The 25,017-nt window shown below is 41.3% G+C and overlaps 1 protein-coding gene across 3 annotated transcripts in view; it reads right to left on the reverse strand.

The window, feature by feature from the left end:
* Positions 1-11,299, reverse strand: part of PLEKHA7 (pleckstrin homology domain containing A7) — a 160,378-nt gene extending 149,079 nt beyond the window's left edge. For all 3 annotated transcript variants that reach the window (XM_074918711.1, XM_074918710.1, XM_074918709.1), the window contains exons 1-3: positions 11,190-11,299; positions 10,989-11,065; positions 10,751-10,808 (exon numbers count right to left, since the gene is read on the reverse strand). In XM_074918711.1, coding sequence (XP_074774812.1) covers positions 10,751-10,808; positions 10,989-11,065; positions 11,190-11,272 — 218 coding nt within the window. In that variant the 5' untranslated portion in view covers positions 11,273-11,299. The remainder of the gene's footprint in view (positions 1-10,750; positions 10,809-10,988; positions 11,066-11,189) is intronic.
* Between the last annotated feature and the right edge of the window lie 13,718 nt (positions 11,300-25,017).

Here is a 25,017-nt window from a genome sequence, read left to right on the forward strand (position 1 = left end):
TCTCAACATCTACCTGAAAGGAGGGTGTAGCAAGGTGGGGGTTGGTCTCTTCTCCCAAGTAACAAGCGATAAGAAAAGAGGAAACAGCCTCAAGTTGCACCAGGAGAGGTTTAGACTGGATATCAGGAAAAATTTATTCACCAAAAGTGTTACCAAGTATCAGAACAGGCTGCCCAGGGAAGCGGATGAGTCACCACCCCTGGATGTATTTAAATGTCATGTAGACGTGGTGCTTAGGGACGTGGTTTAGTGGTGGACTTGGCAGTGTCAGGTTAGTGGCTGGACTCGATCTTAAGGGTCTTTTCCAACCTAAACAATTCTATGATTCCTTAGTGTAGTCAGTATGCAGAAATCCATCAAGTAATAAGGGTTATTTAAATCTCACGCAGAACTTGAACACATTTCTACTGAAATTCTTTGGATCCCCTGACAAAACCAGTAATATTGTTGCAGCATTTCAAATTGTTCAGTAAGGGAAAGGGAAGCTACCAGAGTTTAAAAGTATTTGTAGATCTCCAAACAAGGACTATTCTGCATCAGTACGACAGCTCCTGCATAGCAAATACTGGGTATTATGTTTGAATGCCTTAATCATATATTTTCATATCTTGTGCTTAATCTTGACACTGGATGATGTTCTGGGTTAGTAACGTTAAATTGCGGTTATTCCTGAAGTAATGTTTCTACCTGTGTTGGTTTTTTAATCCTTCAACTGCAACAAAAATGCATAAGCAAAACCTGAATTTCATGCCCAGTAATCACATGCCACACATGGAAAATTACTGAAAGTCATAAAAGCTAATGCTGTTTTGATTTTTTGTCAGAGGACACTGTCATAGATCCCAGTAATTTTAATTTTCCTTCCTCTATTCTGTTTTACCAATATTTCCTTAGACAGCTCAATATTCTCCACAGGCATGGAAATGCAACTCTCAAGAAAGAAAGACTCTATCAGATGGAGATTTAGCTTGTCTACCTTCTCAAACAAATTCATAGTAAGAGGAAAAAACCCAGCCAGTGACACTGAAGAGTACCTGTTACACTGATACTAACACCTTGATGATACCAACGCCCAACTTAATATCTGTAATCTATTAAAATAATTTCATATCATGATTTTGCATGAGAGAAGTAAAAATAAGGCTTAGATATATTTTTTTTAATATAAAGGAGTGAGTTCAAACTGCAATTCACTACATAGCTAACTGGAAGAACAAAAGGAAAGAGGTCATGCCATTTAAAATTCAATACTGGGAGTAATAACATGCACAGAGTAGAAGGAATAAATTTTATCACTATCTCAAATAGCTTTAGGTATTCAAGTATTTCTGTGCTATAACAGGAAAGCACAAAAGTAGCATTTAAAGAATGGCATCAACCTATAATTTGCAAGGAATGAAATAAAAATATTTTCTCAAGCCACTTGACAATATCATTGTCTTGACTGGAAAGCAAGCAATAACTTCACATTAAAATATTGGTATGTTCACAAATTACTCTCTTTAATATAAACAAGTGGGGGCTGATATCCTGAGATCGTAACAATAAATATCAAGTGTTTGATAACTGTCATCTAAAAAAAGGGTTTTCACCATTTTGCAGCTAACTTCCCTTAATTTAATTTTCATTTAGTCCAGGCAACTCAACATGGTTTTGAACCACCATGTACTCTGTGAAACAACTATCTACATCTAGATTTTGTCAGTCTTACCTCACCACGCAAACACCTAATATAACAACTCTTGATTTTCAGAAAAATATAAAGAAAATATTACTAATGCTGTCTTACCAACCAGAGAAAACTACATAGTGAATCACACCCATTAGTTCTGTCTTCAGATGTGTTTAAACATTCTGCTGAAATAGATCTAACAGATTTATTATTCTAGGTATTATGATAAGTCCCATTTCTTTTCCTTTGATCCAAAGTAGGCATTGAACTCAAGCACTAAGAAGTTAACCTGCAGAACACACATTTAAATACCTAAAAATCAGCTTAAAGACATCTATTTAATAAAAACCCAACATTTGCTTTCTGCCCTCTGATTATTCTGCTTGATCTACTAACAGTGCCTCTAGGTTTCCACTGGTCTCCATTACATTAATACCAGTCAAAATCAGTCTTTCTTCTCTTTAGAAAAGGGACAGAGAAATGAAGGCAAAAAGCAAAGAATCAAGTAAACATGGAGTGAAAGCTGCTGCTCAAGCATTTTGCTAGTTTGAAGATGACTGTGAAACTATGACATTTTAAAACAAATATGCAGCTTGCAAAAAGCCAGTAACTCTACATTTTTTTCAGATGAAAAAGTAGAAAATTAACAGCAGTTCTGCTTAGTCATATTTGATAATCACAGTCTACACAGAGCTCCTGGAAAAAAAAAAAAAAAAAAAAAAATCAGCTGCATGTTGCAGAATCAACACGTATTTTCAAAAAGCTTGGTACTCTGCTCTTAGGTCAGGATATTTGGCCTTTAGGATGTAAATAAAGTCCTCACTTGACAAAGAATTGTAAATAAAATGCAGTGTTACTCAAATGCTTCATTTCAGCAGTGTATCCAAATCTCAACTTAAAAGTTTTGGTGGGTTTGGTTGTACTTTTAATTTAACTAAAGATAAAACCTTTAAAGGTACAGATAAGCAATAAGGAAAACAAGGGTTTAAACGGAGAACTTCAGGCAGAAAAGCAAATACCTGCTACGTATTGGTAACAAGCTTTTGTACCTGTCTAGACAAGTCAGTGACGTTCTTGCCAAGTACTACATGGCAGACAATCAAAAAGAAAAGGGTTGGGCATTTAACCAGATTCTTCTTGGATTTTAACATCTTTAATTACAAATCTGCTTTTAAATTAGAAGTTATGCTTCTAAGGACAATATTTCAGAGCAGACCTTGTAACACTGTCTAATAATGCTGCAGGACAAGACAATTAAACTACAAATAAATAGAGGGTTTAGCCCCATCCTTTACTGTTATCCTAGCCAAAGTCATAAAAAAAACATTTTTTAAAAAGCACATCTAGGAGGCAAAGACAAAACAAATTAGAGTTAACAGTAAATTAGAATTTACAGTCATACCAGATAGAATCAGATGTGATATTAAGTAAATTTGACACCACATTATTCATGTAGGTCTTTGCAAGGATGCAGCACTACAATACTGAAGCAGTACACTCCATCAGTACCAATGACAGGTAAATATTTGAGATGATGGCAAACTTTGATTAGTAGTGAGGTGAAAACTCATTTTAGTACAATCCATCTGCAGCAAATAGAATGATGGGAAAATGCAGGGCATAGAAGCCAGGAGAAAAACCCACACCCATGTACTTCACAGCACATGCTTCTCTCTTCACCGAAGCACTTGATAAGATTCTTTAGTATTGCCACACTCACCTGGAAAATGTACTTCTTTGCTTCCTGAATTACAAAATACAAAAACATATTGCATGATGTTTTTGACTGCAGATAGGTAAACCTTTTAACTAGGTCCAGTTGCTAGAGAGTTTAACAGCTACTGAAAGACTGAAGAAGCAACCTTCTTCAACAAAATATATAGTATTAATACCAAGATCAAGCTGTCCCAAATATTTGAGATTCTCTGTTTTCTGGTAGATAATGGGTAACAAGTAAAATTAAACGTGTGGAACAGATTATCTGTTTCCTCACCTGATGTTGTAGACATATTGCACACTTCTAAAATCAGTCTGAAATGTAGCGCAGTTTATGAAAACTATTTTTAAGGCTATAGCAATACCTACCTGGTATAACCATATTTATTTTTTGTCTTTACATTTTAGATGGACTTTCAGAAATACTGGCACCCTCGCTGCAATATGCAGCTTCCTAAAATGCGTTTACCTGCACAAAGATTCAATGAATGCAAAGTGGATACTATTTCAGGAAAAGAGGCTGAATGAACAAAGCTTTTCTGACAGATTTATGTTAAAGAGGTAGAATATGTACTGAACTACATGTGGATGCTGGCAGCTCTGGAGAACCAGTTCATACCCTTGTTTCTGAGCTACAACCCAAGTAAGCCCTATAACCGCAAGCAGAACAAAAGAATGTTCCTCTGTTTCCCAGAGTTCAACACCCAAAACAATGTCTCAAGTTAATGGGAACTATGGTTTAAGTGTATGTTATCCTTGCTGGTCCCCTAAGGTAGTCAAAATTCAGTTTTACAACATGTGTGTATTTTGGAAGAAAGGCAAACAAGGATTGACAAACCAAGCTAAGTAATTTTTGGTGCAGCCTTGCTTCAAAACCAAACAAAACCCAGCACCTCCCCTTCTACACTCCTCCCCCCTCCAAGGAATGCACACAACGTTCCTCTTCATTCATACACATCGCTGAATCAAACCGCACACGGCATTTCCCTTATGCACAGTTCCAGGCTTGCTCTTCCAGAGGGCACTCTGCAATTCAGGCAGCACGAACCTACGTACCCTCTTCCCGCTTCCTGAGAGCTGAACTACAAAGCACCTCTTTTGCTGTCTGCAACTGTCAGCAACCTCTGCTCGAGTACAAATCTATCAGCATTTCCTTCAGTCTTTAATGAATGATCTCTTTAACTGCCATCAAAAAAGGACACCTAATTACTTGAATGAAACACAGGTACTGTATCTACCCAGCAGGTCCAGTATTCCCAGCTCAGTTCTATTCACAATCCAGGAGGACAATATTTATTAAACAGCCTGTCTGACCAAGCCCGGCGCTGGAGAACAAAGGACAGGAGGAGAGATACAGAGAAACTCGTACCAGCAACGCTGTTTAGTTTCACCGTATATAGCTCTTTTTCCCATTGCCCTTTCTCACAGGAGGTTAAACAATAATAACGAAAGCCCCAACCACACTGCCCCCCGTCCCGGCCGCTTTCCCCCCGCGGCCTACTTTCCCGCCACTGCGCCAGCAGAGGCCGCCCAAGACCGCCCGTCGCCGCCGCGGCCCGGCGGGGGCACCGCTCCCCTCACCTCCCTTCTCAACACACAAGCCAGGCCGAGCTTTTTTCTTCCACCTCTCCATTTCACATCCGTTTCTCCACCCGTACAAATTACCTTTAATATAGTCTAGTCCCTTCAAGGGCAACTCCTGACTGAATTCTAGTAACCAGTCATAGCCTACAGCTTGCTGCATACGATGCCTCTCAAGATTCACCCAAACCAGAGATTCACCCATTGCTGTCGAACCACCCCAGGTTTCTTTCCCTAAAAGTTTCTGCATGACATTTTACAGCTCACAAAGTCCTTTCATTTCGCTAGAGACTGTCCTCAAATTTGCCAGTCACGGTGTAAACATCCTCACTTTTGGTTGGTGGAATTCTCATGTGGTTCCAGCTATGTAATTTTTATTCCGCTTCAGGAACTCCACACAACTCAAACAGGTTATACACCGCAATGACAGAGTGAAGTACTTCACAGGCCAGCTCATCATGGGTGGATTTCAAATCAGTTTACATACTTATGCACTAATTGAGACCTTTTATCTAAGCACGGGTTCAAGAACCACAAAGGACATAATCTATACTTAAGATCTCACTATGTGGAACATCACTACTCCTTACTCACAGTAGTTAAGTGCTCCAATACCTTTAGCTTCTACAGCAATAGCCATCATGGAAAACAGAGCAAGGAAAAAAAAAAGTATTTACAGCAGGCCATGAAACACACACAGTCCTTTAGCCCACCTGAACAGCCACTAGAAAGAAACAGTCTTCAACATTCTACTAGGAACAGAGAAGACAGGAATTTCTGTAGGGCAGAAGAAACCTGTTGATTAAAGTTATTAATGAGATTATAAAACAATTTTCTCAGATAATTGAAAGAACTGAAGTCAATAATCCAGATGGTCCCTTCCCCTTTAGGCTTCTGTGATTAAATAATCATTAACTGGGTATCGTCTAGAGCCCACACCATGTGAATCTGAGCTCTTGTATGGTTTTCAGTGACATGGTATCTGAATGTACATATTTGGCACAGCAGAATCAGAGTTACAAAGGCAGACTTCAGTTTGGTGTTCACAAACTTCTGTGTTCTTTGATCGTTTACTATTTCCAAATACTTGAAACGCATACCATGTGTATTTCCCACATAGAGTAAAAGGTAAATAAAAGAAGCATAACAGGTGCAAACAGTTCCAGATCACTGCTATGAACAATTGTGATTTTGTAAAAAGTTTTGCTTCTTGTACATCCACTGTTACCCAAAGAAGAGGCCAAGCTGGACAAGAAACTGATTTCAGAAATAAACAAAGTGTAAATTTCATATATTTAAGTTCTTATTTCCACTTTTTTGTTCTTAATTTTAGCCTACAATTTGAATGCAAAATTACCCTTGAGATGTGCACTATTGGAGCACTCTAAAACCACATCTATAGAAGCAGTTCACTTATTTAAATATACTTCAATACAAGCCAGTTAAGTATCTAAAACTGGAAGAACGGATCCTTTCACATAAATGCTCATCCCAATCTTTCAAAGCTGTAAGAAGGTAACAAAAAAGCATTCCAGACTTTCAAAGCTTTCCAACATCCCCAAGCCTTTCAGATGATCAGAAAAATAAGTAAATGGAAACAAAAGCCTGAATTACAACGTATATATCCACTGTTTTTCCATCAGTCACTATTTTTCCTGCATGCCACATCTCCTTCCCCAAAAAGAGTCTGTCAATCCCACTTATCACTTCACGTCAGTAACCCAACTACCAGAAACAAACCACAGCAAGTGTTAAGTCCTCGTTCAATTCCATATATGCTCAGTAACAACATCCTTTCTGCAGTGACTCTAGCATAAAGCAGTTGCCCAACAAGCACAAGATATTTCAAAAACATAAGCAGGGAAAACAAACAAAAGGGATGGAAAAGAGGTAGCACAAGCTGTCCCCAGCCCTCAAAAGTCAGAAACACAATATCCATGATACTTTCTGACAAAAAGCATGCCTAAAACAATATTCCTCTTAAAACAGATTGAAGGTTGGCATACCAAGCAAATTGAATGCTCCATTTTTTGGTTTAAAAAAAAAAAGAAGTTGAATTGTTGTCTTTACACATTTTTGTCGCTCAAAGAAAAGCAGAAATAAGTCACACTGATGAAAAAAGTCTAACAATTCACAACCACTAGTGACCAAATTGCAACTTGTCATACTTGCTATCTATATTGAGTATAGCTGATCATGACATGTCTTCATTTGATTTACAAAGATGGTGAGGCTATGTGGAAAGACAAAATTGTATAAAATGTTATCCCATTTTTTTCCTTAAAACAAGCTATTTAAGTTGCAGATAAGCTGCAAAAGAAACAGCAAGATTTTACCAAAATTACCAAATAGAGAACCAGAAAAACCAGTTTCTACATCATTTATTTAATGTTTCATTAGTGATTTTAGGCTAAAAGGCAGGACTGTGCTAATAGGGTTTGCCACTATCAAGAAAACAATCAGAACAGAGAAAATCATTCAGGAAGATGTAGATGTGCATAAACGGGATGAACTAGGATGCAGCTTCATACATGGCTTCCTAATATAAATCACAGTCTTAAAAGTTAAAGCAGTAAAGGAAAAGAAAGATCTGGATGTATCAGACAATTTGTAGCATTCGCATGCACTGTCAGTGTGGGTGTTTTCCCCAAATAGGCAAACAAGCTAAAATGCAGAAAGCTGAGAAATTTCTAGAGCCAAGAAAATACTTTTTTTGTTTGAGAGTCTCACAAAAGCTCATTCCAGCACACGATTCTGTTCAGTCCCGTGCAACAAAGATGACTTCATATTGCAAGAGGTACAGAGAACTACAGGATAATCAAACAGATGGACAGCCCTTCTTAAAGGGCTGCACAAAGAACCCAGCTTATTTAGTTGAGCAAAATAAGACTAAGAGGGGATGTGATTTCATAAAAACATCTCAAGTAAATAAACAAAGTGAAAACAGTTTCCCTTAAACTACAGAACAGCACTGACACAAAAGAAACCCCACATTCTAAACCAGAGCACATTCATTTGGAAAGCTTCTACCCATCAGAAGTAGAGTTCTAGAAATTTTCAAACTCCTGGTATGTGGAAAGGGGAGAAAAGCTTACCTGGTTTTGATGTTAAGCTTGATCAGCTTACAAACCTTTGTTTTACTCTATGATGTTTCAAGGTTGTCCATAATATGGAAGGAAGTAATAAAGACATGGAAGTAAATGGACACAGGATTCATTCTTTAAGTCAAAGACAGCTCCCATCCAATGTTTTATCTAATATTTTGACTACTGCTCTACCAGAAACGAGTTATGTAAGTGGAGTTAGCCAATACACACTTAAATAAAATGTGTGATACTGTTCCCCACATGAAATTATTTACAATAGAAGTCATCCTTAGTAATAATTTTATTAAAGAAATAATACTGAAATAATATTTAAAATAAAAATAAGACTTACAAGATGCATCAAGAAATTGACCAAAGAGGAGAAACTCCAATAGGCTTATTAAAAGCAGAAATTATCACAGGGGTTAACTCGTAGCGTTCATCCTGACACCCTTCAATAACTTAGTAACCAATGAGTGAGAACATGCTCATGACATTCCTGTAGATGACACCACACTGGAAACTATTGCCACTACAAAGAGGACTGGATAGTTACACAGAAGAGCTCATGGTTTTTGTGACCTGGGATGCCAGAAAATGGAATTTAGTAGTACAGCATATGAAATCATGCATTTAGGGACCAGTAACATTTTCTGTAAGCTGAGAACTCATCACGTGGAAGCAACATAGGAGGAATGAGCAGAGCAATGAGGTACGAAAATCCTCGTCCAAGGATGCTGATGTTTACACGAGCAGAAGGGGAGCTCAATATGTGCATGGAAATAAAACTGAGAAAATTCCACTTGGCTCAGGAAGCCTCTGAGCTGAAAATAGAGAGGAGGCTAAAGCAGTGCTAAGGGAAGGAAGTATCACTGCTGAAGAGGATACTGTATCAGGTGAATCTTTGGTGTGAAGCAGTACAGCTGAACAGATTTATGTCAAAAAATTGTTGTTGCTTCTTGCAAAACTTTGCTTGGCTAAAGATGGTCGAATTTACCCAACTGCTCTATAAAATATACACTCCACTGCAGATTTCATTTCCAGCAGCAATTCCAGGTCAAGCCAAAGAATGCTGTTAACACAAGTTATGAAAATGCACTACACACAACTATCATTTAACAGATCAGAAATTAAAAGCCTTGTACTTGCCTGACAAACAAGACACGAGAATGGTGTTCCAAACAGAGCAGCTGGGAAAAGGAATCTAAGCTGTTCTAAAATTGCACAAGTAAGCTTCTGCGAAGGACAGAAAAACAAGTAGAGGTATTTCTACAAAGAAGAAAGAAGTTTACATTGATAAATCTGTGTAAAGGATCTGCTTGCACTATTTACAGACTGCACAGTTATCATATTTTAGAGTTCCACCAGTCACCTGTGTAGCCAGAAGAACTTTTATTCCCTTCTTTCAACGCACCGGTGACAGGTTAAAGGGGGGCTGCTGTAAGCAGTATGCAGCTGCTCTCCAATGCCTTGCTGCTGTATTCTGTTCATTAGTCAAGGGCTAAACAAACTGCCTGGTCCAGCACTGTAAGGAATTCTCTGGCTCAGCCAAACACAGACTGATGGGCTTTTTTCCCCTTTTGTAGGGAAAAAAGGACATTTTAGGATCATCTGGAATTTTATTTAACAAACATCCTAGCATGTGAGGTATTTACAATGCCTTCAGTCAATCCCTCCTTCACCTGGTCCAGTGTCATTCTGAAGTTCGATCTTTACTAAAAACCTCAAGTTTCTCAAAGGTGTTTGTGGTACGCTCTGCAGGCATTTCACAATAACCAGACAGCTGTGACACGGTCAGCCGTTACAGGGGACCATACTTAGTGACCTGGGTTACCTATTCTAGTCCAGCGCTGAAGCAATAAGATGGTCTGAATTTTCTGTTTCACTGAATTTGTCAGGCATTGAGGTTTCCACAGGAAAATGCAAACACATCATAAGTGACACACAAATCTATATCGAAGGCGTACCAGAGTTGCACCGATTTGATTAAATATCTGCCTTCACATCACTGTTTACATTTGTAAAAGCCTGATATACATAATGTTTGAAAGAAGCTCTCTTAATTATCCTATTTTACTGCATCATGCTCGCATCTCATGGAATAAAAGAGCCTTAACAGGCAACACATTTCAAGTTTTTAGCTGTTCTCGGAGTAAGATATCCAACGTAAAAGATACGACAGCCACCACCAGCACAGACAAGGCAAGTGCATCTGCTCAGCCCGGTCTCTGGGAAGAAACACATGCAAGCCTTTCTCTTGCAAAACTTCCCCGTGCTGCATCCACAGCCACGAGCCATTTAAAATAAAATAACAACCCTTCACCTTCAACCATGACCGGCGCTCAGCAATGCAACGCTCCACCTGCCACAAACCGCACTTTAAATACCAGGAAGAGAGGAGGGGGAAAAAAAGAAAAAAACAAAAACTGAAGAGCCGCCTCCGGGGAAACCTGTTGCCAGCCGCCGAGACAGCGCGGCGGGCGGGCGGGGGGAGCCGCATCCCGCCGCCCAGCTTCCCCCATCCGCCGCCGAAACCGCACACCGCGGTGTCACTTTCCCCGGCGCTGACCGTTAATTAACCCGTCGGACGTGGCGGCTCGGCGAGGCGGGGGGCATAGGCGGCGGAGAGGGGGGGCGGCCCGCCCCGGCGCCCCTCAGCCCCCGCTCCCGCCCGCGGCGGCCGGGCCGTACTCACTCGATGAAGTAGCTGGCGCCCTCCTCCGAGAATCCCTCCTCCCATCCGCGGGGCAGGTCTGCGGGGGACGGGGGGAGAGGAGAGAGAAAGCGGGAAGGGGGTGAGAACTTCGCCCGCGCCCCCGAGGTGCCTCACGGACCGCGGGGGAAGGGCGGGGGGGGGAGCGGCCGTGACCGGTGCGCGGCGTGAGGGCAGGGCGGGGGCGGCCTCCCCCTCCCCGCCGGCCCCGGGCACCCACCTGAGCGGATCATGTGGCCGGAGTTGACGGGCTCCCCGGTGCGGGGGTGCAGCCAGGTGGTGGTGCGGGTCAGGTCGCTGCGGGGGAGAAGCGGAAAAACATGCACCTGTTAGTGCCGGGCGGGAGCGGCGGGAACGGCGGGAGCGCCCCCCCCAGCCCCGCAGCCCTCCCGCGGCGCCCCCGCCCGCCAGCGCCCCTTACTCGATGAAGAAGACCCGCCCGTCCCTGCAGACGCCGTAGGACCAGTGCTCAGGTAGCGCGTCCCGCCCCACCGCCGCCGCCATGTTCGCCGTGCGCGCAGCCAGCCGGCCGGGGAGGGGGTGCGGGCGGGCGGGCGGGCGGGCGGCCGGCGCTCGGCGCCCAGCGCCCGGCTCTGCTCGGCAGCGCCCCCGCGGCCGCCGGCGGCGGCGCCGCGCCCGGGCGAGGGGCGACCCCTCCCGCCCCTCGGGAGGCAGCGCCGGCCGCGGGGGGAGGCGGCGGCGGCCCCCGGTGGCGCCGGCCGCCTTTGTCCGCCCCGCGCCCGCCCCCTCACGCCAGGTCCCGCGTGGGCCGGCGGCCCCGTCCCCCCGCGGCGGGAGCCGGCAGCGTACCGCGGGGCGGCCGCGCATCGCGGCCCCGGAGCCGCTCCCCGCCCCGGGGAGAGGCCGAGAAGCTCCCGCTCCAGGCCGGGACCCCGCGGCCGCCCGGGGGGTGAGGGCGGGAGGAGTGCGGTGTGACAGCGCCTGGCTCCCACCGCGCCGGGCGCGCTCCCACCCGGGTGGAAGGTGAGGAGGGAAAGGCCTGGGGACTTTGAACCTCGGGTACAAGGGACCATGGCTGCAGGGTGAAAAGGTAGCAGAGAGTCAATAAGAGCCAGTTGACAAAGTAGAGCTGTCCCCAGTATCGCAAGGGACCTGGGCCAAGCCCCGTATTCCTCAATGACCTAGAAAAGGAGGCAGCGGTAACACGAGAGAGCCTGCTCGGGGAACTTAAGCTACGCGTTACGCCCTCCCAGCTCACACCTGTGACACCCAGATCCCTGCCCGTGCTGGCGCAGGGGGCAGCTACAGCCGAGGACAGAGTCAAGTGCCCCAGGGAAAGCCGCCGTCAGTGGACAGCGTGGTTGAGGGACGGGCGGGTGGGACAGGCGAGAGGGTGCTGTGGCGGGGCGGCCACACAGCAGGGCCCTTGCACGTCTTCTGCTGGCCCTTCTGCCAGCCAGCAACGCGGCCCCGGGTACGCAACACTGCCTTGGCCGGGCAGTAACTGCAGCTGAAGAGGGGGATTGAGAAAGCCAAGGGGGCTCAGGGTGGGGAAATCTGCACCCACCTCTCTCAACAAGGTGGTGGTAGAGCCAAGCGTGGCTCTGGGGGAGGGTTGCTGTTCTGGCACTGGGGAGAGAGAAGGATCAAAAAGCCAGGAAATGGACTGTTCACTAGCTCCGGATAGGAGGAGAGGGTTAAATGGGGAAAGAGGCTGCAAAGAGGGGTGGGAAAGGGCAGGTGGGCTTGACTAGGGACAGGCGAGTAAATGGAAACAGGAGAACAACTGAGGGCATGGCTGCGGGGAGGAGGGAGAACCCATGCAGTAGGGAGGGTGTAAAAAGCGGGGAGTGCTGTGGCACAGGGAGAATAACACATGTATGCTTTTTCTTCTAAGTAACCCAGAGACATCATCAGAAGAAAGTAGGAGGCAAGGCAAGCGTGAGCAATGAGAAGAGGCAGGGACTTTGCTCTATTTTTAGCAGACAACATGTAGGTATGGTGCCTCAGGATGGCATTGTGTGGGGCTCCCAGCTTGGCCGCTGGTGGATATGGCGCTATACTAGACCAAGAAAGGTCGTTACTGTGGGACACATTACATGCTAGGTGTTGGAAAGTGGTTTGATTTTGGTTGCACGTGAGAAAGCATAGGCTTGAAATCAAGAGTTGCGTGGGGGTTTTGTGAAAGCCTAGAAGAGTCTTACACCTGCAGAACTATTGCTGGCTTCTATAGACTAATTTCCCTGCACTGCACCATCAAAAACTCTTCCTCAGCATTGTCACCTTCCAACAATTCACAAAATTTTACTTAATCCACAACTAAAAAGCAGGAGAGAGTGTCTTCCAGTCCTTTATCCTAAATCAAAATTTTGATTAAAACTTCAGTGCCGCTTTTCTTTGAAACCTTAAATTTTGAGTCACACTGATGTTTTGATTAGATGTGGGTTATCGCAGAACCTGCAATAAGGTCATTTCTCGTGCAGTTACAGAGTAAATCAAATACAAGTTGCTTAGTGTCATTGCATGTTTAGATCTCTGCAGAAGAGATAAGACAAACTCTTGCTCTGAAGAGATTAATTTACCTTGATGTTCTGAAGCAAGTGTTTCATGCTGTGTCAGCTGCGTGAACTCATTGAAGTTACCTTGTAACTGCACCATGCTTTGGCCACTAGACCACTGTGACAAGATACTATTCATCAGAAATGGAGAAGCCTAAATCAATTGAATAAAGATTACTGTGTTGTGGATTTCAGGTCCTAAAAGCATTTGTACTGGGTCAGATTAAACTGTCTGTTTACCCTAGTGTTCTGTCTCAGATCTCAACAAGAGTAGGTGCCAGAAAAGAGTGCAAAAAGCCAGACAATCATATGCAACTCCCCAGTTTCTTCCCTTCTTCCCTTAACTCTAATATCTACACCTAGTGATTTTACTGGCTCTTGAGCAAGATGTTGCTTCTGTGTGTGACTCCTAATGGATCTGTCCAGGCTAGAGATCACAGAACTTCTATCATCCAAAACAGCCAGCAGCAAAGTGTTCCTAATGCTCATCTTACCTGAACTATGTATGAAGAATCACCACCATTTGTTTGTTTTGAACCCAGCTCCTATTTCAGATCTTGCAATGAAAGGCAGTGGTCACCTGATGCAACCTTCTGCAGGGTCAGCACTGAATTTAGACCAGGTGGCTCAGGCATTTGTCTAGGTAGGATCTAAAAACCTCCAAGGACAGAAATTCCACAGCCTCTCTTAGCAACTCCTTCCCATGTTCTTGTGGTGAAAAAGCTTTCTTTACATCAAATGAGAAGATCCCTGTTTCACTTTCTCACCCTTGTCACATGACCAGATCTTGAGTTGATGCATCGTGGTGCCTGTAGCACCTGATAATTTCAGATAAATGCATTATTGAAAAACCACGTTTTATTACAGTAACTCGCAGAGCTCTATTCTAAAAGTAAGATCAAGATGAAAAGTTACTCTAAATTCATAATTGTTCACAAGCTGGCTTGTGTTGGGCTCATCAGCAGGTAGGTTTGTGATTTAGAGCCCTGCAGGAAGAGTGCCTCCAGGCATCATTCATTAGTAAGATTACCAGATTCTTTTGATTTTTTTTTTTTTTTTTTTTTTTTTTCTGCATACAGTTGTTTCTCAAGCTCTGGTTGCAGTCCTCCCTGGCTGATCTCAGCCACTTTTATTTTCTGTTACACATCATTCATTGCTCTCTAGAGGCACTATCTGGAAGAAGCTATTTGTGGTTAAATTAGGAGTTGCAGGCCACAATATCAGGAATCCAGCTAAAGGAAGTGAAATACTCCATTTGACAAGATTAAGGGTCTAATAAAAGCTAGAAGATTCAAGGCTCCCTTTGTTGATAACTGGGCAGTTCAAAGAGACATGCTGGACTCCCCCAATACTGCAAGTTGGAACCCACATTTGGCAGCTTTATATAAATGCATTACTAGTGTTGCTTGCTCTGTCTGCATCCCATGGTAGAATGTTGTTGGATGACTCCGTTAAGTTTCTTCTGCCTTGGGAAAACAGTGATATATTTTAAAGTATGCCAAAATATGTATCTACACTTTGCTGTTTCCAGAATAAAATCAAACAACTGAACATGAACATCCTTTCTGCCTCATCCCTTTCCTTTCTTTTAGCCCTTGCCCTTACAACTCAGCTTCACCCTGTTAGTGCCAACATCCAAATCTTCTCATTTCCTCTTTTTCCACTTTTATTACACACACCACCACCCCCTGCCCCATTCAGGTCTGTATGTTTCCCTGCACTTTTCAACCCTTCATATGCTCTACTTTTCAACAAAACATGGAGTAGGAATCTGGAAATAGTACTGGAGACACTATATAAGAATCTCCAACCAAAGAAACCTGGAGGATAATTTCCATCATTCACAATTAGATCCAGTGTCTAGGAGGTTACAGAATCACAGCTGGATTTCAGGCTGCTGTGTACTCTAATGATCTATTTCCTGAGAATTGAGTATAATTGAATTTGATGGTCTTAGAGGTCAAAAGCTGCTGCTGTTTCGGGAAACTTAACCAAAGTGAGATACAATGCAAAGAAAAGCCTGCTAGTTAGGACTTTTTCATCATGGCCTGAACATCTTTTGAAGGACAAGCACAACCTGTAAAAGGTGTGAGGCCAGACAGAGGCCGAGCGTTTGAGGAGCAGTGATTCTGAATTATTAAACATGGTTAAGAATGCTCATAAGCCATAATGCAAAATGTGTTAATATGCCTTTTATAGCATGATTTACCAGCTCTGCTCAGAACAGCTGAGAACTGAAATCACAAAAGGTTTCACGGTAGGACAGATTAATTTGCAAGACAATTTTGGAGCAGTTTGCCCAATTCTTTTTCTGATTACTCAGATATAGGTTGTGCAACTGAATTATTCTTCAAGATTGTGCTGTGAGATTCCCATCCAGCAGTGGCAAGTGCTTAAGAGACCAGAAGTCAAAACACAGATTCTTATAGGTAGAAGAATATGTTAATCAGATAATAGGGGAAATATGAAAGAGATCGTGGAGAATTTCAGATAAATTAGGCAATTCCACATTCCAGGAAAATTTTTGATGCTGTTTCTCCAAAACTGCAACACTTTTTCAGCTGATGGAGGAACTTCACTAAGGAATAGATGTGTTGTATTTGTTCTAATTAGGGAAAATTACTTTCAGTGTTGAACTCTCAAACAGCATGGGAAAAAGTAATCTCAAGAAAACAGTACCAATTATTCCAAAAATAGCACAATAAGAATAATAGATTCCCTTGTCCCTAGGCAACTCAAAGGCATTCTGAAGTCCCTGATTGCTGCAAGTTTGAATCCACAAAAATGGTAGACTTCAGACACTTAGGACACTTCGGATAGGATAGGGTCTCTTCAGAAGGAATTATGAAGAGAAAAAGAGAATATATGTAACCGGTTACTTAATGTCAGTATCTCAGTAGAGAATAAAAATATTAGTAACATCAACAGGACACTTCAATATCTTGAAAAACAAAAAATAGCCATGCGCAGCTAGAGCCAATGTCATGCTGTAGGATAAAAGAGCACTGTAAAGAAATAGATCAAACACACAGTCAGATTTTTTTTTTTTAAGTCTGGGGTCCAAAAATTGTTTCCAAGAGGACAAATTAAGAATATTCAAGTGAAAGACCAAATATTGCCTTACTGGGTAGGGAAAGCAAACAAGACGACAAAAAGGTCATTCTTGTATTCTTTCAAAATAAAAATATAGTTGTTGGTTTTTAATACATGCCAATCTATTTTATTCCATGTTCATCCATTTCAAGGTAAGTAGAAATCAGCTTGATTTATGCCAAGATAAATTTGTAGATAGATACTACATAGAAAATTTCCCAAATGTAATTAGCAGTAGAAGAGACTAAGTAGGAATGTCATGGTATTCCCTTCATCACCAATTTCTAAAGGCTAATCCAGACAAAACTCTCAGGGAGAGTCTAAGTATACGTATTTTGTCTCAGATCAGGAGCTATGAATAGATGATCTCACAAGATCCCTTTTAGACTAGGTTTCTATGAAAACAGATGCTGATTCAAAGTGTTAAGATTTTTAGAAATAGGTGAACATCAAAAATTGTCATCACCTGATGGCCTCACATTGGCATCACTACTAAAGAGCACCGTTATTGAGTGGCTATCTAGCTCACAGGAAGAATACATGGCAACCATTTGAATTTAAAGATCTCTGTTATTTACAAGAAGAGGAAGGACAATCCCTGATGTAGTTAAGAAAGATAAGCAACTTGCACAATGGTACTACTGATGACATGACTAAATATAAGAGCACATGCTCATTCTTGATCTGGAATGTTTTCAGTTGAACCACACAATCCACAGAAGTCAGGAGAGCTAGACACAGGGAAAGGTGGCAAGAGTCACAAGACACGTACACAAGTTAGGCAAACCATCTGCAAGATAGCACCCATTCCCAGCCTAAGTACTTTCCAGGACTGGATTAATACATATTGCCTGCAGTGCCAGATAAATCTTGAATGGAACAGGAAAGCCTTTGTCACCAATAGACTGCATTTTATCTTTTTATAAGCACTGACATTAAATGAAACATCTTTTGCATTTTATGCACAGTGCAATTTACGCTGTGGGAAAAGTGATGGCAAATTTTAGACAAAGATTTTTTAGAGCCTGTTTTCCTTGTACAGGATTGAGACATTTCCCTAAATTTCTATTGAACTAGTGTCAGGCCAAAGAATTCTATGAGTACCAGAAGATAAATATAGCTCATAAAGTAAGAAAGATTAAATAATGGTAAATCTATTGTGGAGGGAATTGTGGACAAATATGGAAAAAGGAATTATTCATTTTCCTGGCCACTGGAAAGAATAGAAACAAGTTCAAATTGTATCCACAGTTCCTTTGAGGAAGTTATGGAGCATGGCAGACATTGTACAAGAATAATTTTCAGGCTCACTGTATCACTATGCAGTATGATCTGACTGACGGCTGCACACATGGATCAGCCGAGACTGTTACACTGCTGAGCAAGACAGATGGGAAAATGACATTGAGAAGGCAACAATCGTACTGCATAACAAATCCAAACTTCTCCTTCCAAAACATGCTGAACTTTCCTAGGAGTAAGAAAAAATGGTAATTATCTCTAGTTAAAAGTTTTCTTTTCCAAAATACTGTCAGTATCTAAAAGTGTGTTCATGCTGAAAGTACCTTCTGTGGAATCCAGAAGATATGTCCAAAACAATTCTATTTTCCTTAAAAATCTCCTTCATTTTTAAAGACATCCTACTGATTTACCTTTTAGATGCTAATATCTGAGTATATCCAATGACCTCTGTCACCTCTATATCCTGTTGCCCAGAAGATTTATATTTCAGGAATCAAGTTAGGCTTGTCCCCTGAAATGCACAAAAATACATGTAAAAGCAAAAATTAATGAATCCATTTCCCAGTAACTACATAATTTACAATTTTCTGTCACACAGAAATTTGGATGATTAAACTAAATAACAAGTAGTCATAATTTTGTAATGACATGTGTTATCATTCTAAACACAAGTGGAAATAGTGAAATGGCTGCACAATGTTCAAGTTATTTGTAGAAGGGAGAAATAAAAAGGAACAATGCCAAAGTCACTTACAGGGTAATTTCCAGAAATTTAACTAAGATTTTTTAATGAACAGTTGAGGGTCTTTTTCTTACTTTTTTTGGCATAGGACACTGTAGGCCTGACAGCACTGAGAAAACCCTCAGCTCTTCAGTTCTTATGTACCTGTGACTATCAACATTTGGTTTGTTTTAAAACAGACACTTGAAGTCAGTTCCATGTTTATGAACACAGATAGGCTCAATGTCATCCCATAGCCATGGGCACCTGCATATGAAGAGAAGATCCTTTTATAAGAAATGGAACAAACTGAAAGATGGAGATCTCTGACCTTTAAGACTAAAAGCCTTAAAATTTTAAATTGAACTGTTGAATTCTCTAAGGTTTCCTCACTGATTATGCACTTTACTCCTTTCCCCAACATGAGATATCTCACTTCTACATTCATGTCAAAGCTTTTTTCCCCAGTTTTGAGTCTGCTATCCTGTGTAATAGCCCATAACTGCTATTACCCTTTACCAGCACCTCTGGCAACTGCTGTTACCGTATTTGCCTTTTTTTTTTTTTTTTTTTGCAACTACATACCACACTCAGGTCAGGCAGAATGTCACATATTTCCAGTAACCTTCACTAAGACATTTTTTCTAAAGAAATTAAAGCCCCCTGAAATCAGTATCCAGGGTCCTCCTGAAGTTTGTTCCTCGTTTGTTTTGCAAGACCCCAAGACCCCACCCTGGAAATCCCTTAATAACAACCCCCCCACAAAACTCCAAACAAGATTCAATTTCAGCATCTTCTGCCCTGTCTTTACAGAGATCATATTTTCTCAGCAGATCTATAACTCACCAAGGTCTCAGCCCTCTTCCTAAATAAGCTTTTGCCAGGCAGAGCAATCACTTCCCAGTGTGGTCTCCCAGTTCCTCTTTCAAAGACTCCTTTGCAGGAGAATCTAAAATTTTGCTTATCTATTTGTCCCCAGAAGGAGATAACTGAGAGTTAACAAGGCTACTTGATTTTTCTGGTAACATAAAGCATACATACCTCATCGCAGGTTTTTCAGTATCCCACTTCTTTCCTATATTTTCCTGCTTTCTCTGTTACAAGCCTAGCAAGTGTGCCTTCTTACCAATCCTCCACATCTGTTTTTGCCTCTTGCTATGCTGGACTCAGGTCCTTCTGTGCTTTTCCAGTCTCCTGCTACACATCTGTATCCCCTCCACTCCTGGCTTCTATGGGTTGCAACAGCAATCAGTTTCTAAAGACAAAGTGATAAAGCATCTGTGTGTAAGCATGACACAGCCAGTAGCTATAGTAACAGAAAAGCATACTTTAAACAAAAATGGAACAAAAAAATCTGGGAGGTATCTCTCACCTTTTCCCCAATCCCCAAATATTGCAGGGTTCCATAAATATCCTCCTGCACAACTTCACCTAGTTGTATCTCCCCCTAACCCAAAAATGGGTGAGACAGAAAAAAAACACCCTTTCTTTTGCCTCTTTTAAGGAGGAAAATAAACACATAATCACATACAACAAAAGCAGGAAGAAAAGATCAGCTCTTTCCCAGAAAAAGAAAAAAATAAATCCGTAACTTGCACACCCAGGATAAGCAAAATTGTCACTATCCCAGTTCTGCCTTGATTTCTGGTAAAGGTTCAGCTATAGGACCCTTGTAGGCTGTGAAATTAATTTCCACTGTTCCCCTGTTATTGTCTTGTTCTTCCACTAATCTTCCCTTCCTGCAACCCTGCCTTTCAGTTTGCAAGTCAGTTCAATCTCGGGTGTAACAGGGCTGAACAGTTATTCGTATTCCTCAAAAAGATGGATGGAATGCAGATGCTTGGCTATTACTTTGGGGATAACAAATTGGAATTCAGGGCAGCACCACCCAAAGGCTTCACCCGGGATGGAGGCTGACATCATTGCCTAGCTGCACCATCCTCCACCTGCAGTCCCAAATCCCGGGGTGCAGGTAGATTCCCAGGGCCATGGTGCCAGCACGGGAGCCAGCTCTGGGGATGAGAATTACAGCTGAGCTTCCTCGCCTCGCTGGGCACACACAGAGCAAACCCCTGTAATGCAGCTCCCCACCTCAGGCCGCTCTGTGGGAGGTACAGGGGTGCAGATCTCCAGGGAGCCCCAGGAGCAGTTTGGGAGGTAAAGGAGAGTTGGAGAGAGGACCTTTTCCCCAGTGGGGTGCTGTGCTGTCCAAAGACATCTGTTGAGATCCCAAAGCAGTAAGGCCACGAGCTGATGCTTGCAACCCAGTTCACTGTTACACAGACCTGGAGAGCAATTTCTAGTAATTCAAAATAGCATAGGTAACTTAAAAGACAGATACAAACAGAAGAGCCTCTGCATGTTCTTGAGAAGAGCTCTTGAATCTGTCTGGACTGAATCAAGGTATTAAAGAAAAGATGCTTTTTTTAACCCTTATATATTCTTCATTCCTCTAGAGCCTGTGTAGGTGGACTCCCACAGAAAAGACAAAAATAGACTCGGTGCCTCAGCTTACTTTACCACTAAAAACGTCAGCAGTGTGCAAAACTTTGTTCAGTAATTTAATGCACTTATACATGTTACACCTTTTCATTCCCACTTTTTAAAATATGCTAGTTAAAATAAACAATACAGACTCAATTCATACCAAAAATATGACTAGTGAACTTCATTATTTTATATAAATCAAAATTAATGAAACCTTCGTTTACTGCAATACTACCTTTCAAAAAATTATTCATTCTTATTTGAGACTTCCTTTCTTGAGGGAGTAGCACTATTCCATATATATTTTAAATATACAAATTTGATACTATTCACAATAAAACCCACCTGAAATAGATTTCCTTCTAATCAGTGAAGTAAGTAACCATGCAAGTAAGGAGGCAGAATGATGTATATCAGCAAGTTGTATCCTGATATTTGTCAAACTGGAATATTGTTGTACCTGATTCAGTTTTATACTTTGACATCCCTCCATTGTTACTGATTAATGGTTAAAACTCTCTGAGGTTGTTATAAAACACTGTTATAAATAACTTCTATTATTTAGATACTTAATGGATGCAATCTCTACAAATGATGAATTATATTCCACTTCTTAATTACAGAGTTCTCTGAAATCTAATTCAAGTAGTAGCTAAGCAGATTAAATACAAAAACAGAACAAAAGGAAGGCAGTTTGCAAAATGATACATTTTTTTTTTCTCCACACTGTGTAGTTTTTCCACAGACTGTTTTGTAAAGTATCATCTTTCTCGAGATCTCATTAGATCACTGTAATCTGGTTTTACATATTGATTCATTCAGTTTCAATGTCAATCATAACATGAACATTTAATAAAAAACAACTCTAATTGTTCTTCAGAGACTTAGCAGTAATTACTCCAGTATCATCTCAGTCAAGGAGATGTCTTTCACATGTGCTGTTTTTCAAGCATAACAATTGTACATTCTTTTGGGCACTGCACACTTCTCAAATCAGTATTTCATTCACTGAGATGTTGATGGCTGCCTTAACAACATATCACATAGTGGTTACAGTTGATAAAATTGGAACTGTATTCTGTCAACAATAATTATGTGGGTGTTTTGCTCATTTCCTGCTATAGCTGTCCCATGGCAACAGTGTAAAAGCAGTACTCATTTTTTAAATACGTAAATGACTCCTTAGATGACACGTTTCTGGCTCAGGTTTGGCAAAGGCATGGGGTGAAAACAAAGACTTTTTTGAGAAACTATCACAACTACTTCCATTATATGCAAATCTGTAGGGAATGTGCTAATTCCAGAGTGGAGGGTGCAGCTTTGCTGGAGCAGTAGCAGTGGTGGCCTGAGGCATTCCCAGAGACTGATAACAAGCTGGCATTTTCACTTCAGGCCATTCTCTCCACTTTCTGGTGAATTTCCCAAGAAATGCCTCAACTGAAGGTCATAATTCCAATTAAACCTGCTTTTGGGGTTGTTACTGTTAAAGCAAATCAGATAAAGTCGCGTTTAAAATTCCACTTTTTAACAGCATTACGTCCTTCTGGAAGTGCTGAAAAAACAGCTGATGGTATTGATGATGATACTGTCATGTAAACTCTGGAAAAGAATTAGTTTGGTACATGGGAAATCAACTTTGCAATTTTCAGTTGTAGCTGTTTTGAGAATATTCACTTTTCTAAGATTATTCTGTTGCTAGTGAATCAAGATTAAGATAAATAGGTATTATACATAGAGCATACTCCTTCCATAAAGCTGCTACAAGATGAGTTAGGTTATTGCAGGCTTTTACCCTCGGCTCTGTGAATTTCTAAGTTCCAATGTAATAAGACCTGATGGCAGGATCAAGTGCACCTACAACTCTAGCCATTCAAATATTAGCTTCACTGAGAAAATTAGTAAAAATTATACCATTATGGCTATTTCTTTCTTAATAGCACCCAGCTAACCTTGTTTCATTTAAGCTGATGCTAATGTAATGAGAAACATTCGGAGATCCAGATCAGGCTGGATTTTTAGAAGAAACCATTTAATAATGCACCATATGTCCCTGGAAGCACCCTTTCTTTTGGTTTTAACATTCTAGAGGGGTTTTAAGAACAAAACATGGCACTAGCCAAGTGTAAAATATATAGACATATGTATTTAAGATGTATCTGTAATAGAATTCAGTGCACAACTGTTTTGCACTAGGGAAAAAAGAAACACAACTCCAAGTAAGGCAACATATAATGACAAGCTGTATATTGGTATATTGACAAAGCCCAGTGTACATGGAATGCCAAGAGTGAATCTTATGCTAGCCACATATCAATTGTCTTTTGTACTGTCACGTGGATGTAAAGGAAACTGAGTGTTTGCTATCAGCATCTGATTAATCACTGAATTCTAACCATAGTTTTGGAACAAAGAACAAATTTATTTGATGCCAACCATTGTCTGTAGCAGTGAAACAGCACGGTTCCATTAGAGGAGGATGAAGTTTAATTCTGATAAGATGTGGGGATGAAATGTTAACTTAAGCCAAATGAATATTCATATAGGAAAGTGAAAATAGGTGTCAAGGACTTGCTGCACTTAAGTCCTTGGTTACATGAAAACTGTACACCATTCGACAAAACAACACCGTTTCTAATGATTACTTTCCCCATATAATTTATTCATCTATTCCAGAGCAGTGTTTCGGAGCTTAATGAGTATTTGTAAAGCTCTGGCTGAAATGCACTCTCTAAATGCAAAACATTATACCATTTACAATGAATGAAGTAGTGTAGATTACTGGTTCAAAAAAGCCACTAAAGCTCATCAACATGTGCATTTGAAGGGTGTATTACTTCACCAGCAAGGAAAGCCCCCTGTAAACGTTCTCTCCAGCTGAAAGGCTAAGTGTGCTCCCTTCCCATTGAAGCCACTCTGAAGTGCAGAGAGAAAGGAAAAGTCATGTAACTTTGTCTCTTCTCTTATTTTCACCCCATTTCACCCTTATTTTCCCCATATGGGGCAGTCCTGCATCACATCTCAAAGAACTTCTCAGGGAATAAATAAGCAAGTAGCAGTAGCTCTCCCTTTGGAAACAGCTTTTCTTCATTTCTAAAAAGTGATAACTGTCCTACTGCCATGGTCCAGAACTCTTCTCTACGTCCCAATGAGTTCAAAGCACTTTCATCACTGTCACTAACATCAAGAAGAGAGTGCTGGAATGCCAGGAGAGTTGAGCTCTTTCAGCTCATCTCTACCACCTTAGCACCCTTCTGAAGTCAGCTGTTCCTTGCATGGCCATGTTTCTGCTTGGAAGATCAGCTCTCTGAATGGAGATTTCTGGAAGTGTACGACATACAACAGACTTCTACCAGCAGAAGCGGCAAGCAAGAGGATCTCATGTTTCCACGTGCTATCTGCTTGGTGCTGTGATTCTCTTGCCCATTGTTGCAACACCATTGTATCTGTTAAAGATGCTCTGTGCCTTTTTAACTAGTTAAATGTCTATTTGAAAAAATTGAGATTTCCAAAATGGTAATTTTCTTAAGCTCTAAATTTTTTTCATTCTTTGTACACTATGATAGTTCCATTATCACTAATGATAAAATCTGATGTAACACTGGTGATAGTGAAGAATGGTTACACTAATTCTAAAGGAAATCCAAGACTTTATAAGACCAGGTTTTAGTATGAAAAGAGAAACATCAGGCACAGTAAACACTGTGGAATTAAGTAGCCTTCCTTCCCACGTTAACTAACTGTTGCCCAAACACTCTATTTCTACATCTCACTGTGCACAATAAATGAGAAGTCAGGAAAAGCAAAACCTTGGCTTTTAACATCTCACACCTTTCTTTTCAGTAGTTCATCTCTCCCACACCTGTAAATGGTGTCTATTTCTACAGCGGCTCCTACTTTCCTCATACATGGCTTCTACTTCATCTTGAGACACAAGAGAACCTACAGTTTATCTTATATGCATCAATGCCAATGTTCCAATAAAAAGTAAAGTTGTTAGTGGTTCATGGCAGCCTTATGGACACAGAAGGATGCAAATGATCATTACATTCTTTCTATTAAATAGTCAACTTTAAAGTTAAATGCCATTTTTCCTCATTAGCTGGGCATAGTAACTAGTTTGGCTAAAATATAATCTAATAACTAGGGGTTAGTGTGGAGACTGCATGCTGTTGCAAAGGAAAAATAAA

Source organism: Athene noctua, chromosome 14, assembly GCF_965140245.1.
Source record: "Athene noctua chromosome 14, bAthNoc1.hap1.1, whole genome shotgun sequence".
Taxonomy (NCBI): domain Eukaryota; kingdom Metazoa; phylum Chordata; class Aves; order Strigiformes; family Strigidae; genus Athene; species Athene noctua.